The following is an 18,233-nucleotide window of genomic DNA, read 5'->3' on the forward strand; positions in this document are numbered from 1 at the left end:
GAAGTGTGATTGACATTGTGTTGTTTAAGTGTTCCCTTTATTTTTTTTTGAGCAAAAAAAACTATTGTATGAGAGAGTCATAGACCGTTTAGGCAACATGAAAAGGATGGGTGAATAAACATGTTTTCTTCTACTTGATAACACACATAGAGAGAGAGAAATCAGTACCATGCACAGCCACATCATATTTACCTTACATTGATTGGACTAAATAGTTTTTGGTATCTTTTCGTTGTCACTGGATTAGACTAAGCATAGGTGATATGAGGATGAAATGTTGAAGTTGAAATGGTGCTAGAATAGTTCGAGGCAGCTCCTGTTTTCTTTGTGACTTCCGGTAACTCTCTGTGGTTCTAAATCAATAGCTGTTTAGTAGTCCGACAATGTCTGAAACATTACCTTGCTTGACCATGCTGTAAGTCATGTAACTGTTTGTTACATGCAACATGTTTTGTGGTCTTCACTGGACAGATTTTGCTCTCCGGTTTTGTAAAGAAACAAATGTGTGGTTGGATTTATTCTACCACTGTCTTGTTATTGTCTCTGCCTTAGGCCTATATATAAAACGGCATCAAGGAATATGAACTATTTATAGAGCAAACAACGCAATTATCACAACACAAGTTGTAATACGCCTTTATTATCCTGAATTAGTTTCCCCTGTGATTTTACCCATGCATCGCTACTGTTGCTTTGCCATTTTTTTTTACAGTATTACTTTACTGCCTTCTTGCAAACAGGATGCATGTTTTGGAATATTTGTATTCTGAAAAGGCTTCCTTCTTTTAACTCTGTCAATTAGGTTAGCATTGTGGAGTACCTAAAATGTTGTTGATCCATCCTCAGTTTTCATATCACAGCCGTTAAACTCTGTAACTGTTTTAACTCTAACTGTCACCATTTACCTCATGGTGAAATCCCTGAGTGGTTTCCTTCCTCTCCGGCAACTGAGTAAGGAAGGACGCCTGTATCTTTGTAGTGTCTGGGTGTATTGTTACACCATTCAAAGTGTAAATTATAGCATCTATTATTGCACTCAGAGTGGGTCTATGCAACTTATTATGCGACTTGTTCCTCAAAATGTTTACTCCTGAACTTATTTATGGTTGTCATAAATGGGGCGGCAGCGTAGCCTGGTGGTTAGAGCGTTGGACTAGTAACCGAAAGTTTGCAAGATCAAATCCCCGAGCTGACAAGGTACAAATCTGTAGTTCTGCCCCTGAATAAGGCAGTTAACCCACTGTTCCTCGGCCGTCATTGCCTAGTTAAATAAAGGTAAAAAATAAAAAGGGGTTGAATACTTATTAACATTTCAGCATTTTTTTCAATTTTAATGAATTTTTAAAAAATGTCAAAAATATTTCCACTTTGGTATTAATGGGGTAGCGACCAAAAATCTAAATGTTTAAGGAATTTTCAATTCAGGCTGTAACACAACAAAATGTGGAAAAAGTGAAGGGGTATGAAGACTTTCTGAGGGCACTGTAAATAATCTAACACTGACAAAATAATTTTTTATAGAAAAAACCTCACCTGTAGTTCTGTAACTCCAGGTGGTTGTGTTCCATGTTTAAAACCCCACCTGCAGATCTGTAACTCCAGGTAGCAGTGTTCCATGTTTAAAACATCACCCGTAGATCTGTAACTCGAGGTGGTAGTGTTCCATGTTTAAAACCTCACCTGTAGATCTGTAACTCCAGGTGGTAGTGTTCCATGTTTAAAACCTCACCTGTAGATCTGTAACTCCAGGTGGCAGTGTTCCATGTTTAAAACCTCACCTGTAGATCTGTAACTCCTGGTGGTAGTGTTCCATGTTTAAAACCTCACCTGTAGATCTGTAACTCCCGGTGGTAGTGTTCCATGTTGAAAACCTCACCTGTAGATCTGTAACTCCAGGTGGCAGTGTTCCATGTTTAAAACCTCATCTGTAGATCTGTAACTCCCGGTGGTAGTGTTCCATGTTGAAAACCTCACCTGTAGTTCTGTAACTCCAGGTGGTAGTGTTCCATGTTTAAAACCTCACCTGTAGTTCTGTAACTCCAGGTGGTAGTGTTCCATGTTTAAAACCTCACCTGTAGTTCTGTAACTCCAGGTGGCAGTGTTCCATGTTTAAAACCTCACCTGTAGTTCTGTAACTCCAGGTGGCAGTGTTCCATGTTTAAAACCTCATCTGTAGATCTGTAACTCCCGGTGGTAGTGTTCCATGTTGAAAACCTCACCTGTAGTTCTGTAACTCCAGGTGGTAGTGTTCCATGTTTAAAACCTCACCTGTAGTTCTGTAACTCCAGGTGGTAGTGTTCCATGTTTAAAACCTCACCTGTAGTTCTGTAACTCCAGGTGGCAGTGTTCCATGTTTAAAACCTCACCTGTAGTTCTGTAACTCCAGGTGGTAGTGTTCCATGTTTAAAACCTCACCTGTAGTTCTGTAACTCCAGGTGGCAGTGTTCCATGTTTAAAACCTCACCTGTAGTTCTGTAACTCCATGTGGTAGTGTTCCATGTTTAAAACCTCACCTGTAGATCTGTAACTCCCGGTGGTAGTGTTCCATGTTTAAAACCTCACCTGTAGATCTGTAACTCCCGGTGGTAGTGTTCCATGTTTAAAACCTCACCTGTAGATCTGTAACTCCCGGTGGTAGTGTTCCATGTTGAAAATCCTCCAGGAGTTTGACGCATTCTCTCAACCGTTTCTAGAGAGATAAGAGTAATTTGAGTCAACAAAAGAATTAACGGTAGGTAGTTAGGTTTCTTCTTAAATGTGTTATCTTAGAGAAGGACTAGGTAACGGCAGTTCTGGCAAATGTCAGATGGGCTGGTCCATCTTTAGCCCAGGGGGCCTGTCGAAATTGTTTGTTTTTTTACGAATAATTATTTGGCTAATAATGGGGATTTTGGGGGTGGGGGGGTGTTGTGTGAGAAATTCTGTTCCAAGTCCGTCCCTGCGCTATCAGATTGGATTCCAGATCTACAGTATAATGTGGACGGCATTCTCCTGTTGCCAGAGTTCCCAAGTCTCATATTCAATCAGAAAGTCAGTGGAAGGCCACATTTTTTGTATCTCTTACAAAAACTATAGCTGATTTATTAAAACAGTATGTGGATGGATGTTTTCAACTGTACCTTACCTCAGACACAAAGAGTGTGCTGGGGTCGATGATCGCTACAAAGTGTCTCAGCCGGCCAAGAAAGGTACTCTGGAATAGAGAAAGAGCCTAGTTAATTATTGATGAGCTAACCATACAGTACTACCAAATCTTAACACCCAATCTCTGTAAATAGGTTAAAGCCATTGCAGACTGTACAATTTTAGCTGTCTTATGTCACGATTTTGCCATCCCAGACAAAATGTACAAGTTGTGGGCAAATTCTTAGGTCGTTAACGACTGTCAGACATCTTGGCTCGTTCAGTGTGACAGTGTCTAGGTCTGCCGATTAAGTACTTTACGTGCGGTCGTAGGCTCCGACAGTTCTGGCAGTGTCCGATTTTTGGTGCCTTTATCGTCTAGTGTGGCTGGTGTTACGAGACTATACTGACCAATAGGAACACGGCCGGCACTGAGTATGCACACAATAATATGATCATTGTGAATAGTCAGATTAATAGTTTGATTTAAACTATGCAAGAAGAATGATTTACCTACTAATCTTGTTAACATGACACATTTGGATTTTGATAAATGCACAAAATAGCCAATCAAAATAAACGTTCTACTACAGCTCGCCATGTTATTTTGGGGAATCCTTTTTGATTTCGAGTTCAGACAAATGTATGTGAATTATTTCTACGATGCATCATTTCAGTCGGCTAACCTTGCAAGCCAATTGCAGAATATAGGGGGGGAAAAGAGGGAGAGGACATCTTCAACAGCTACGCATGTTGTCAGTGATGCACAGAGTGCAGTTAAAATAGAAAGACTCAAAACACCATCATTGTCTAGTAAAACCATGAAAAGTAGTGCACCTAAATGGAGATCTGGTGTTTGAATGTAAACCTAATGTATGTGTTATGAAATACTAAATCTATTTCAAAACAGAATGGGAGTACTCTGAAACACCCAAAGTGGTTCTTCAATCTGAACAATTGTGCTTTTAAGAGAGTTGTGAAAACCCTTTCTGGTGACTTTGTGTATACTCCTGAGTGGCGCAGTGGTCTAAGGCACTGCATCTCAGTGCCTTAGGTGTCACTACAGTCCCTGGTTCGAATCCAGGCTGTATCACATCCAGCCATGACTGGGAGTCCCATAGGGCTGAGCACAATTGGCCCAGCGTCATCCGGGTTTTGCCGAAGTAGACCGTCATTGTAAATAAGAAGTTCTTCTTAACTGACTTGCCTAGTTAAATAAAAAGGTAAACAATACAAATAAATTAAAAGGGCAGCATCAAAACACAAAAACAATGTTTTGTCAGACTGTCTCTCATACAATCAAATGGTTTTAAAAGCATAACTATTGATTGAACTATTGATATTCAGTCAATAATTGGATCAACATTTTAAAGAAGAATTTAAAGCTTTTACACAAATTATAGGCTACAGTTGCTAGGCTCATGAGATTATAAATAATGGTACAATCAATATGTTTAACATGTGTAAAGTGGGCATTCATGTGAAAAGGTGGATGTGAACCCGGGTCTCCTGTTTGTCAAAACACTGCGTTAGTCGACTCAGTCTTCAGGACTGTTGTGCTGATTCAAACTTGAGATAAGTAGACTGAACATGGACTCAATAAATCACTTTTCATGTCACATCCTTCGTAAACAACAGGTGTAGACTAACAGTGAAATTAAAATATTATTATGGCATTTCGAGTCCTGTGTATCCTCTTTCTGAGCTCCTAAACACTATTTTGGCGTTTCCAGTCCTGTCACGTGTTTATAAACTCATCAGTAATTCCAAAAGGTAAAATGTACAGCATTATGCTCAAACAAAGGACACAAGAAAATATATTTTTGTGAAAACAACAATTACGTTTGTCCAGGAAAATAATTAGAAAACATGATTTATCTTTTCAGATTATCAAAAGTACATAGCATTAACAGGTCTTTCACATTTGTATATTGATAAAGTAAGACAGTTCAAAGATCTGTAAGGTATTTATCATATTAATATTCTTAAAAATCTACAGAAATATGGTATTATATCTGCAATGACTACTAATGTCAGCAGTAGCAGACATACAAAACAGTCCAGGGCTCAGTGCAATCCACCAGTCATCCATTACGTTAAAGGTTTCGTCTCCTTTACGGTGGTGACAACTCAGACGTCACTAGTTTTAGTGTTACAAAGCACTTCATTTTTAACAGTGTGGGTGGGTCCAAGAAGAACAAAATTCAAAAACACCCGATACTTTACTTTATTGAATACCATTAATGTTGCATAGGCAGATCTTCAATAATCCGGTCCCGCTCTAAAGAAGATCACTTTTAAGGCTCAAGGAAGCCTTCATAAACCCTTTAATAAGGTCTATATGGATGGCCCATGGCTCAGAAATCACCCAGAAGAAAATCCCATGTTATGCAAAGGGTGACAAAAGGGTTATGCTTCATTTTCCAAAGCACCAGATATAGGGACTTTTTATAATCACCCTTTCTGTAGTATGACATTACTCATAGATGCTTTGTAAAGTCATGTAGGGCTTATGAATACATTATGAATGCTTTAATACATTTTAGTCATAGTCATTTAGCAGATGCTTTTTATTAACGTGTTGTTTGTCTAAAGTGGGACCCATAATTCAACATCAAATTACTTAACATCTCATTTCACATGACTTGATGTGGATTGAATCAAAGTGGTTAACCTGCTAATTGTTGTGTAGAGTTCAGTGATCTAATGTTTAGGGGATACAAAGTAAGACAGAGCAGCTATGTGGGTTGATTCTTAAGACACAGTGCAAAACCTGCTAGCACACGTGCAATCTTTGGACGAGTTACTGGAAAGATTAAACTACCAACGGGACATTAAAAACTGTAACATCTTCACGGAGGCAGAAAGACAACAATATCAACATACAGCTGGCTGGTTATACAATGTACCGTCAGGATAGAACAGCAGCATCTGGTAAGACAAAGGGCGGCAGTCTTTGTCCAGTTGAAGTCGGAAGTTTACATACAGTGGGGCAAAAAAGTATTTAGTCAGCCACCAATTGTGCAAGTTCTCCCACTTAAAAAGATGAGGCCTGTAATTTTCATCATAGGTACACTTCAACCATGACAGACAAAATGAGAAAAAAAATCCAGAAAATCACATTGTAGGATTTTTAATGAATTTATTTGCAAATTATGGTGAAAAATAAGTATTTGGTCAATAACAAAAGTTTCTCTCAATACTTTGTTATATACCCTTTGTTGGCAATGACAGAGGTTAAACGTTTTCTGTAAGTCTTCACAAGGTTTTCACACACTGTTGCTGGTATTTTGGCCCATTCCTCTACGCCAATCTCCTCTAGAGCAGTGATGTTTTGGGGCTGTTGCTGGGCAACACAGACTTTCAACTCCCTCCAAAGATTTTGTATGGGGTTGAGATCTGAAGACTGGCTAGGCCACTCCAGGACCTTGAAATGCTTCTTACGAAGCCACTTCTTCGTTGCCCGGGCGGTGTGTTTGGGATCATTGTCATGCTGAAAGACCCAGCCACATTTCATCTCCAATGCCCTTGCTGATGGAAGGAGGTTTTCACTCAAAATCTCACAATACATGGCCCCATTCATTCTTTCCTTTACACGGATCAGTCGTCCTGGTCCCTTTGCAGAAAAACAGCCCCAAAGCATGATGTTTCCACCCCCATGCTTCACCGTAGGTATGGTATTCTTTGGATGCAACTCAGCATTCTTTGTTCTCCAAACACGACGAGTTGAGTTTGGTTTGATCTGACCATATGACATTCTACCAATCTTCATCTGGATCATCCAAATGCTCTCTAGCAAACTTCAGGTGGGCCTGGACATGTACTGGCTTAAGCAGGGGGACATGTCTGGCACTGCAGTATTTGAGTCCCTGGCGGCGTAGTGTGTTACTGATGGTAGGCTTTGTTACTTTGGTCCCAGCTCTCTGCAGGTCATTCACTAGGTCCTCCAGTGTGGTTCTGGGATATTTGCTCACCGCTCTTGTGATAATTTTGACCCCACGGGGTGAGATCTTGCATGGAGCCCCAGATCGAGGGAGATTATCAGTGGTCTTGTATGTCTTTCATTTCCTAATAATTGCTCCCACAGTTGATTTCTTCAAACCAAGCTGCTTACCTATTGCAGATTCAGTCTTCCCAGCCTGGTGCAGGACTACAATTTTGTTTCTGGTGTCCTTTGACAGCTCTTTGGTCTTGGCCATAGTGGAGTTTGGAGTGTGACTGTTTGAGGTTGTGGACAGGTGTCTTTTATACTGATAACAAGTTGAAACAGGTGCCATTAATACAGGTAACGAGTGGAGGACAGAGGAGCCTCTTAAAGAAGAAGTTACAGGTCTGTGAGAGCCAGAAGTCTTGATTGTTTGTAGGTGACCAAATACTTATTTTCCACCATAATTTGCAAATCAATTCATTAAAAATCCTACAATGTGATTTTCTGGATTTTTTTCCTCATTTTGTCCGTCATAGTTGAAGTGTACCTATGATGAACATTTACAGGCCTCTCATCTTTTTAAGTGGGAGAACTTGCACAATTGGTGGCTGACTAAATACTTTTTTGCCGCACTGTACACTTAGGTTGGAGTCATCAAAACTCGTTTTTCAACCACTCTACAAATGATTTGTTAACAAACTACAGTTTAGGCAAGTCGGTTAGGACATCTACTTTGTGCATGACACAAGTAACTTTTTCTACAATTGTTTACAGAAAGATTATTTCACTGTATCACATTTCCAGCTGGTCAGAAGTTTACATATACTAAGTTGACTGTGCCTTTAAACAGCTTGGAAAATTCCAGAAAATGATGTTATGGCTTTAGAAGCTTCTGATAGGCTATTTGACATCATTTGAGTCAATTGGAGGTGTACCTGTGGATGTATTTCAAGGCCTACCTTCAAACTCAATGCCTCTTTGCTTGACATCATGGGAAAATCTAAAGAAATCAGCCAAGACCTCAGAAAAGAAATTGGAGACCTCCACAAGTCTGGTTCATCCTTGGGAGCAATTTCCAAAAGCCAGAAGGTACCATGTTCATCTGTAAAAATAATAGTACACAAGTATAAACACCATGGGACCACGCACCCGTCATACCGTTCAGGAAGGACACGCGTTCTGTCTCCTAGAAATGAATGTACTTTGGTGCGAAAAGCACAAATCAATCCCAGAACAGCAAAATAACTTGTAAAGATGCTGGAGGAAACAGGTACAAAAGTATCTATATCCACAGTAAAACGAGTCCTATATCGACATAACCTGAAAGGCCGCTCAGCAAGGAAGAAGCCACTGCTCTAAAACTGCCATAAAAAAACTCAGACTACAGTTTGCAACTGCACATGGGGACAAAGATCATACTTTTTGGAGAAATGTCCTCTGGTCTGATGAAACAAAAATAAAACGGTTTGGCCATAATAACGACGGTTATGTTTGGGGGAAAAAGGGGAGGCTTGCAAGCTGAAGAACACCATCCCAACTGTGAGGCACGGGGGCGGCAGCATCTAGTTGTGGGGTGCCTTGCTGCAGGAGGGACTGGTGTACTTCACAAAATAGATGGCTTCATGAGGTAGGAAAATTATGTGAGCATACCCTCAAAGTTGTGGCAAAATGGCTTAAGGACAACAAAATCATGGTATTGGAGTGGCCATCACATATCAGGAATGTCAGGAATTGTGAAAAACTAAGTTTAAATGTACTTGGCTAAGGTGTATGTAAACATCCGACTTCAACTGTATTTTTGTAAACAACAGCTGTTGCACGATATCTAAGGCAGTCTCGAGCTATTGCTCACCTGAGATAGAGTTTCTCATGACAAGCTGCAGACCACACTACCTACCGAGAGAGTTTTCATCTATCTTCTTTGTAGCTGTTTACATACCACCACAGTCAAGAGGCTGATACCAAGATAGCATTGAATGAGCTGTATTCCGCCATAAGCAAACAAGAATCCGCTCACCCAGAGGCGGTGCTCCTAGTAGCCGGGGACTTTAATGCAGGGAAACTTAAATCAGCTTTACCAAATTAACATGTTAAATGTGCAACCAGATGGAAAATAACTCTGGACCATCTATACTCCACACATAGAGATGCATACAAAGCTCTCCCACGCCCTCCATTTGGCAAATTTTACCATAATTCCATCCTCCTGATTCTTGCTTACAAGCAACAATTACAGCAGGAAGCACCAGTGACTAGATCAATAAAAAAAGTGGTCAGATGAAGCAGATGCTAAGCTACAGATTGTGGACTTCAGGAAACAGCAGAGGGAGCTCCCCTTATCCACATCGATGGGACAGGAGTGGAGAAGGTGGGAAGTTTTAAGATCCACGGCATACACATCACGGACCAACTGAAATGGTTCACCCAGACAGAAAACATGGTGAAGAAAGCGCAACAGCGCCTCTTCAACCTCAGGAGGCTGAGGATATTTGGCTTGTCACCAAAAACACTCACAAACTTCTACAGATGCACAATCGAGAGCATCTTGTCTGGCTGTATCACCACTTGGTACGACAAGCGAGGTCAGTACAGGTGCATCAAAGCTGGGACCGAGAGACTGAAAAACAGCTTCTATCTCAAGGCCATTAGACTGTTAAATAGCCACCACTAACATTGAGTGGCTGCTGCCAACATACTGACTCAAATCTCTAGACACTTTAATAATTAAAAATTGGATGTAATAAATGTATCACTAGTCACTTTAAACAATGCCACTTTATATAATGTTTACATACCCTACACCCTACATTACTAATCTCATATGTATATACTGTACTCTATACCATCTACTGCAACTTGCCTATGCCATTCGGCCATCGCTCATCCATATATTTACATGTACATATTCTTATTCATTCCTTTACACTTGTGTGTATAAGGTAGTGGTTGTGAAATTGTTAGATATTACTGCCCAGTCGGAACTAGAAGCACAATAATTTTGCTACACTCGCATTAACATCTGCTAACCATGTGTATGTCACCAATAACATTTGATTTGATACAGGACTGTTTTGCTGGCACAGACTGGAATATGTTCACGGATTCCTCCAATGGCATTGAGGAGTACACCTCATCTGTCATTGGCTTCATCAGTAAGTGCATCGTTGACGTCGTACCCACAGTGACCATACGTACATACCCCAACCAGAAGCTATGTATTACAGGCAGCATCCACACTGAGCTAAAGGCTGCCGCTTTCAAGGAGGGGGACTCTAACCCGGAAGCTTATAAGAAATCCCGCTATGCCCTCCGACGAACCATGAAACAGGCAAATTGTCAATATAGGACTAAGATCGAATCACTGGCTCTGACGCTCGTCGGACGTGACAGGGACGAGCTAAACTGGACGAGCTAAACTGCTTCTATGCTCGCGTTGATGCAAATAACACTGAAACATGCATGAGAGCACCAGCTGTACCATAAGACTGTGTGATCACGCTCTCCACAACCAATGTGAGCAAAACCTTTAAACAGGTCAACATTCACAGGGCCGCAGGGCTAGATGGATTACAGGCACGTGTACTGCGAGCATGCGCTGATCAACTAGCAAGTGTCTTCACTGACATTTTCAACCTTTCCCTGTCCGAGTCTGTAATACCAACATGTTTTAAACAGACCAGCATAGTGCCTCTGCCTAAATGACTACTGACCCATAGCACTCATGTCTGTAGCTATGAAGTGCTTTGAAAGGCTGGTCATGGCTCACAACACAATCATTCCAGAAACCCTAGACTTCAATTTGCATACCGCCCAAAAAGATCCACAGATGATGCAGTCTCTATTGCACTCCACACTGCCCTTTCCCACCTGGACAAAAGGGACACTTATGTGAGAGTGCTATTCATAGACTACAGCTTAACGTTCAACACCATAGTGCCCTCAAACTCATCACTAAACTAAGGAGCCTGGGACTAAACACCTCCCTCTGCAACTGGATCCTGCACTTGCTGACGGGCCACCCCCAGATGGTAAAGGTAGGTAACAACACATCCACCACGCTGATCCTCACCACAGGGGCCCTCAAATTTGTAAGTCGCTCTGGATAAGAGCGTCTGCTAAATGACTTAAATGTAAATGTAAATGTAAGGATATGTGCTCAGCCCCCTCCCGTACTCCCTGTTCACTCATGACTGCACGGCCAGGCACGACTCCAACAACATCATTAAATTTGCCGGACACAACTGTGATAGGCCTGATCACCGACTTCAACGAGACAGCCTACAAGGAGGAGGTCAGAGACCTGGCCGTGTGGTACCAGGACAACAACCTCTCCCTCAAAGTGACCAAGACAACGGAGATTATTCTGGATTACAGGAAAAGGAGGACCGACCACGCCCCCATTCTCATCGACGGGGCTACAGTGGAGCAGGTTGAGTGCTTCAAGTTCCTTGGGGTCCACATCACCAACAAACTAACATGGTCCAAGCACACCATGACAGTTGTGAAACGGGCACGACAAAACCTACTCCCCCTCAGGAGACTGAAAAGATTTGGCATGGGTCCTCAGATCCTCAAAAAGGCTCTATAGCAACACCATCGAGAGCATCCTGACTGGTTGCATCACTGCCTGGTATGGCAACTGCTCGGCCTCCGACCGCAGGGCACTACAGAGCGTAGTGCGAATGGCCCAGTACATCACTGGGGCCAAGCTTACTGCCATCCAGGACCTCCATACCAGGTGGTGTCAGAGGAAGGCCCTAAATATTGTCAAAGACTCCAGCCACTCTAGTCATAGACTGTTCTCTCTGCTTCCACAAGGCAAGCGGTCCTGGAGTGCCAAGTCTAGGTCCATTAGGCTTCTAAACAGCTTCTACCCCCAAGCCATAAGACTCCTGAACATCTGGTCAAATGGCTACCCAGACTATTTGCATTGCCCAACCCCACCACTCTCTGGCGTCATCTATGCATAGTCACTTTATTTAACTCTACCTATATGTACATACTATCTCAACTAACCGGTGCCCCCGCACATTGACTCTATACCGGCAACGCCCTGTATATGCCCTGTATATATTGTTATTTTTTACTGCTGCTCTTTAATTTATTTTCTCTCTTATTCTTATCCATATTTTTTGAAACTGCACTGTGGTTAGGAGCTCGTAGGTAAGCATTTCACTGTAAGGTCTACACCTGTTGTGCTCGGCCCGTGTGACTAATAAAATTTGATTTGAAGAGCACTTGAGCATATTTTCTTCAACGCAGTCAGAATTGTCATTACTTGGTGGTGAAGCATATCACTTTTCCAGTTCCCTTACTAGATGGGCCTGGCTGAACATTGTGTGCCAACAGTTTGAAAAGGCATGATGGCAGTGCATGCCAAGAGTCTTTTTGCTAACCAGATGGACTGAAACATTTCAACTTCAGTCAGATGCCTTCGAGCCATTTATCACTTATGAGGGGCAGGTGAAGAAAGGCAAGACAGGAGAGCTAATTTCTCCATCTTCATTATCTTTCCTACATTCGGTTTTCATTTAAAACACGCTCCTCAACCGCTCGTGACATGTAATTGTGAAGAACATAGTCACTACCATTCTGTAAATCTGTGTATCCTTTCATTATTCAGTGTCCTCACTGCCCATAGACTGTATAATGTCCTCACAGCCCATATGTGTAGCTCTGTTTTGTATGGCTGGGTGAAGAGAACAGGCTCCATGTGAGGAGACCGCTTTAATTATGCATGTGCTTCAGCTCACCAGAGAATACAAAACACAGCTAGCAGAGATGTATCACGTGCGGCTGCAATACGAGACAGGGAGATTTATGCTGATTCACGAGATGGCCTAATTGTAACTGCTTTGATGCAATAAACTGAAAATGTTACTGCATATTACTGTGCTGAAGGTTTTTGGGGCACAAAAAAAGGTGGATGTTCTATTTGTGAAACAATGAAACTGTCCCTCGCCCACTGATAAATGCAGTGTTTGACATATGAATGGATGCTTGTAATGATGAAATTCCAAATTTTGAAATGCAGGATGACTCAATTTTTGGAACAATTCACATGAACAAAATTGTTTGTGTTTTGCAATTGCATCAGAGGTTGCAAAATGGAAGTCTAAATAGACTGTTATTAAGCCTCTTGGCGCTGAGAATAGACTACTTGGTGCCATGCAATATCCTGATAAAATGACTATCATCAGTTATCTGTGAGGGATTGGGTTGCTTCCAACGAAGGGGCAAGTGTCCCTTATTGGTTGGCTTCTTGTTATTCCACCTCCATGCATTTTGATGAGAAATGCCTATAATATATATAAAAAGGCAATAAACACGGCCAGGCAACAACAAATGAGACTTTCTTTGGACTTTGTGCTTTACCATTTTAGCCGGTAAATAATTTCCTTATAACATAATATTGCATTCACAGCTGTTTTAAAATAGGCTAGCCTCAAACACTGAATTCCACTATACAGAAGGCCAAATACAAGTGTCATAACCTCACATGGTCTGTCATAACCTCACATGGTCTGTCATAACCTCACATGGTCTCTCCTATCATTGCTATGCAGACGACACACAATTAATCTTCTCCTTTCCCCCTTCTGATGACCAGGTGGCGAATCGCATCTCTGCATGTCTGGCAGACATATCAGTGTGGATGACGGATCACCACCTCAAGCTGAACCTCGGCAAGACGGAGCTGCTCTTCCTCCCGGGGAAGGACTGCCCGTTCCATGATCTCGCCATCACGGTTGACAACTCCATTGTGTCCTCCTCCCAGAGCGCCAAGAACCTTGGTGTGATCCTGGACAACACCCTGTCGTTCTCAACCAACATCAAGGCGGTGGCCCGTTCCTGTAGGTTCATGCTCTATAACATCCGCAGAGTACGACCCTGCCTCACACAGGAAGCGGCGCAGGTCCTAATCCAGGCACTTGTCATCTCCCGTCTGGATTACTGCAACTCGCTGTTGGCTGGGCTCCCTGCCTGTGCCATTAAACCCCTTCAACTCATCCAGAACGCCGCAGCCCGTCTGGTGTTCAACCTTCCCAAGTTCTCTCACGTCACCCCGCTCCTCCGTTCTCTCCACTGGCTTCCAGTTGAAGCTCGCATCCGCTACAAGACCATGGTGCTTGCCTACGGAGCTGTGAGGGGAACGGCACCTCAGTACCTCCAGGCTCTGATCAGGCCCTACACCCAAACAAGGGCACTGCGTTCATCCACCTCTGGCCTGCTCGCCTCCCTACCACTGAGGAAGTACAGCTCCCGCTCAGCCCAGTCAAAACTGTTCGCTGCTCTGGCCCCCCAATGGTGGAACAAACTCCCTCACGACGCCAGGACAGCGGAGTCAATCACCACCTTCCGGAGACACCTGAAACCCCACCTCTTTAAGGAATACCTAGGATAGGATAAGTAATCCCTCTCACCCCCCCCCCCTTAAGATTTAGATGCACTATTGTAAAGTGACTGTTCCACTGGATGTCATAAGGTGAATGCACCAATTTGTAAGTCGCTCTGGATAAGAGCGTCTGCTAAATGACTTAAATGTAAATGTAAAGTGAGGTTACAGACCTTTTAATCTCATTAATTGCCAGCGGTCGTGAACGGTTTCCAAAAACAGAGTTGCAATTTGAGCCAACGTGAAGGTCACATTATCGGTCTAGTTGACCACTGCAAGTGCATAATCACTTCACAGGACAGACATTTTGACGGATATTCAAAAGAGAATGACAGACAAATGTCAATATGAGATAACCCAGACTCTTCACTGTCTGATTTAGCCAACAGTTTAGAAGATGCATAATATTCTACAAAAATCAGAAATTAAAGTGTTTTTTGCTAAACATATTTAAAATGGGCAGAAGGGGGGAGAAATTATTTAGGAAAATGAAGAGCCTTCTAATACTGAACAAAAATATAAACGCAACATGTAAAGTGTTGGTCCCATGTTTCATGAACTAAAATAAAAGATCCCAGAAATGTTCCATACACACAAAAAGCTTGTTTCTCTCAAATTGTGCCAAATTTGTTTAAGTCCCTGTTAGTGAGCATGTATTATGTATATCCATCTGACAAGTGTGGAATATCAAGAATCTGATTAAACAGAATGATTATTACATGGGTGCATCTTGTGCTGGGGACAATAACAGGTCACTGTAAAATGTGCAGTTTTGTCACACAACACAATACCAAAGATGTCTCAGGTTGAGGGAAGCAAGCAATTGACATTCTGACTGCAGGAATGTCCACCAGAGTTGTTGCCAGATAATTTTACATTAATTTCTCTACCATAAGCCGCCTCCAACCTCTTGAGGTTATGGTATGAGCAGGCAGGCATAAGCTACAGGCAACAAACACAATTGCATTTTATTGACGGCAATTTGAATGCACAGACAGATACTGTGACAAGATCCTGAGGCCCATTTTTTTTTTTTACCTATTTGTGACCAACAGATTCATATCTGTATTCCCAATCATGTGAAATCCATATATTAGGGCCTAATTTATTTATTTCAGTTGACGGATTTCCTTATATGAACTGTAAAATCTTAGAAATTGTTGCTCAGTGTACATAAGCTACATTCTTAATTGTCACTTTTTTATCCCTCTTGAAAGTTTGAGTTTGTGCTAGACATAAACCTGCACAAATGTAGAAATCTATTCCGGATGTCACATAAGAAGTAAGAATAAAGCTATTCTATTTTGGCTGTTCTATTCTATATTAGGTGCAGTCTACTAAGGTGTAATAAATGCTGGGCGCACATGTGCAATAGGTTAATTTAGGACAGAGATTGTAGTTTGTATGCCCTGATTGGGGTGGCAGGGTAGCCTACTGGTTAGAGCGTTGGACTAGTAATTGGAAGGTTGCAAGTTCAAACCCCCGAGCTGACAAGGTACAAATCTGTCGTTCTGCCCCTGAACAGGCAGTTAACCCACTGTTCCTAGGCCATCATTGAAAATAAGAATTTGTTCTTAATTAAACAATTCAGAGACGGAAACTAATAGATCAGATGACCAATATTTAAGGAAAGCGAATTGATATACAATCCCTTAAATCAGCTGTAACTGTCAATAGAAAAAAAAAACATAAAATAATTGAGTGAACCTGAATGCTGAAGTCGCTTGCAGACAGACTCCTCCTCCCTCTCTATAATTATTATGGCCACAGGATGTCCCAGACTGGTCTCAGACTAGATGTAACATAGTAAACATAAATCCAGGACACTCAAGTTAGTATGATATGTTACGTTTGGTATGGTTACACAAGATAGAATGGCAAAAATGAAAGGAGGGTGGATGGTCAAGTTGGATGGGTGGGCGTATAAAGTGAACATCTAGCAACCCAAAGGTTGCGTGTTCGAACCTCATCATGTACGACTTTAGCAACTTTGCAACTATTTAGCACGTCAGCTAACCCTAACCCTTCCACTGATCCTTTAACCTAACAGCGAACCTTAACACGTGACCACTAGAGCTAGCTAACGTTAACCACAACAAATTGGAATTCGTAACATATCATACTTTGTTCAAATTCATAATATGCTGTAATTTATGCAAATGTATAACATATTGTACAAATTGTAATTCTTAACACATCATACAAAATGGATTATCGACATCCACAAATGAATACATATCATAAAGTACCACAGTAACAGTCATAATAATACCCATAAAACGTAGCAGTCAAACAAGGAAATGGTTCCAATTGTTTTTCCACCATTCCTTTTTTTTTAAACACTTAAAATAAGGGCTGTGTTGTGTGGGTTTACCCTGGCGTGACGTTTTGATAACAGTGCGAAACTCCCTAGAGAACAAGGTGACTTATCAATATATTCTCCTGTATTTAACCCCTCAAAATGAAATTCTAATTAGCTGCTAATGTGGCTATCATAAAGAAAATACTAATGCCATGATCTGGACTAGACTGCCGAATTGAGGAAAAGGTAAGAATCACTGGGTTAGCTATATGTAACGGATGTGAAACAGCTAGCTTAGTTAGCGGTGGTGCGCGCTAAATAGCGTTTTAATCGGTGACGTCACTTGCTCTGAGACCTTGAAGTAGTGGTTCCCCTTGCTCAGCTTTTGTGGAGCGATGGGTGGAAGTTTTAAATTGACACAATACCTCTTAGCAAAGGTGTCAGCTTGAGATATGCAGGAGCTTGCCGGGATTTGTAGTCTTGCATGATGTCTACTGTAGAAATAAAGCTGAATATATTGATAAGTCACCTTGTCCGAGAGAGATTGACATGCTTATCAAAACGTCACAGCTGTAAACCTACACAAAATTGGCATTATGACACCTCCACTGTGGGGCTCTATGAAACATAGCTTACTAAAATATGTATCTCGGATATACGTACAGAATAATACGAAAATTCTCTGAGACCACGTTGGATGCCCGCAAAGCATTGATGAAGAAGCTTCAGTATCTAGCTACACTGGGGCGGCCAACCCTGCTATCAACTCCGAAACAAATCCCCGCTACTTGTTAATTCCAAGAAAGTAGCATACTTTCATACATTTACACAGAGCATAAAGAGAAATTGCACTACAAAGACAAAAACATTTTTCGAGCGGACACCAGAGGCAACTTTCGCTACAAAGTAAAAAGCAGCGAGCATAACGATGCGCTCGCAGGAACAGGTCGGAGATCTGCAAAGATGTTGTGTTTTGCACCCTTTTCAGAGATAGCAATGTGATTAGTAAAAAAATATCCTTTACCTGATCATATCGAGGTCTTCCAAACTGGAACGCAGGACAAGCTGCATATTGCGCCATGACAGCGAATCAGATGATTTATTAATGAAGTGAATCATGAAACTGGATTTTTAAGTAGTGAACTAGCTACACTTCCAGTGAAACGGTTGTCACTAGTTACTACAACCACAAAGTCATAAACCCCGCCCATTTCTACAAATTATCTTCATAAAATGTGATTTCAAACCCAATCTTAACCACACTGCTAACTTTATGCCTAACCTTCAATTAACAAGTCCAGCAATTTTTCGTTTTCATTCGTTTTTACAATATAGTACATTTGGATTTAGGTGACTGGAAATCCAGTGAAACGACTGAAGCGATTAATCGCGATGTTATTTGGGATGTGTAGTTTCTGTCATGTCGCGTTACACAGCGAAAGTCAGTCAAGATGACTACACATCCCAAAGAACTGATCAGCTGA

The 18,233-nt window shown here is 41.6% G+C and overlaps 1 protein-coding gene across 2 annotated transcripts in view; it reads right to left on the minus strand.

Annotated features, from left to right (window-relative positions):
- The window catches only part of LOC123994133 (sideroflexin-5-like), a 38,639-nt gene extending 20,731 nt beyond the window's left edge, over positions 1-17,908 (minus strand). Inside the window, exons 1-3 of one of the 2 annotated variants that reach the window (XM_046296649.1) lie at positions 17,774-17,908; positions 3,125-3,193; positions 2,612-2,689 (exon numbers count right to left, since the gene is read on the minus strand). In XM_046296649.1, the coding sequence (XP_046152605.1) occupies positions 2,612-2,689; positions 3,125-3,193; positions 17,774-17,830 (204 nt within the window). In that variant the 5' untranslated portion in view covers positions 17,831-17,908. Of the gene's footprint in view, positions 1-1,827; positions 1,864-2,611; positions 2,690-3,124; positions 3,194-17,773 lie in introns of those variants that run through there. The other variant, XM_046296650.1, reaches the window with a different exon arrangement.
- Positions 17,909-18,233: the final 325 nt, after the last annotated feature.

Source organism: Oncorhynchus gorbuscha, linkage group LG13 (genome assembly GCF_021184085.1).
Source record: "Oncorhynchus gorbuscha isolate QuinsamMale2020 ecotype Even-year linkage group LG13, OgorEven_v1.0, whole genome shotgun sequence".
NCBI lineage: Eukaryota > Metazoa > Chordata > Actinopteri > Salmoniformes > Salmonidae > Oncorhynchus > Oncorhynchus gorbuscha.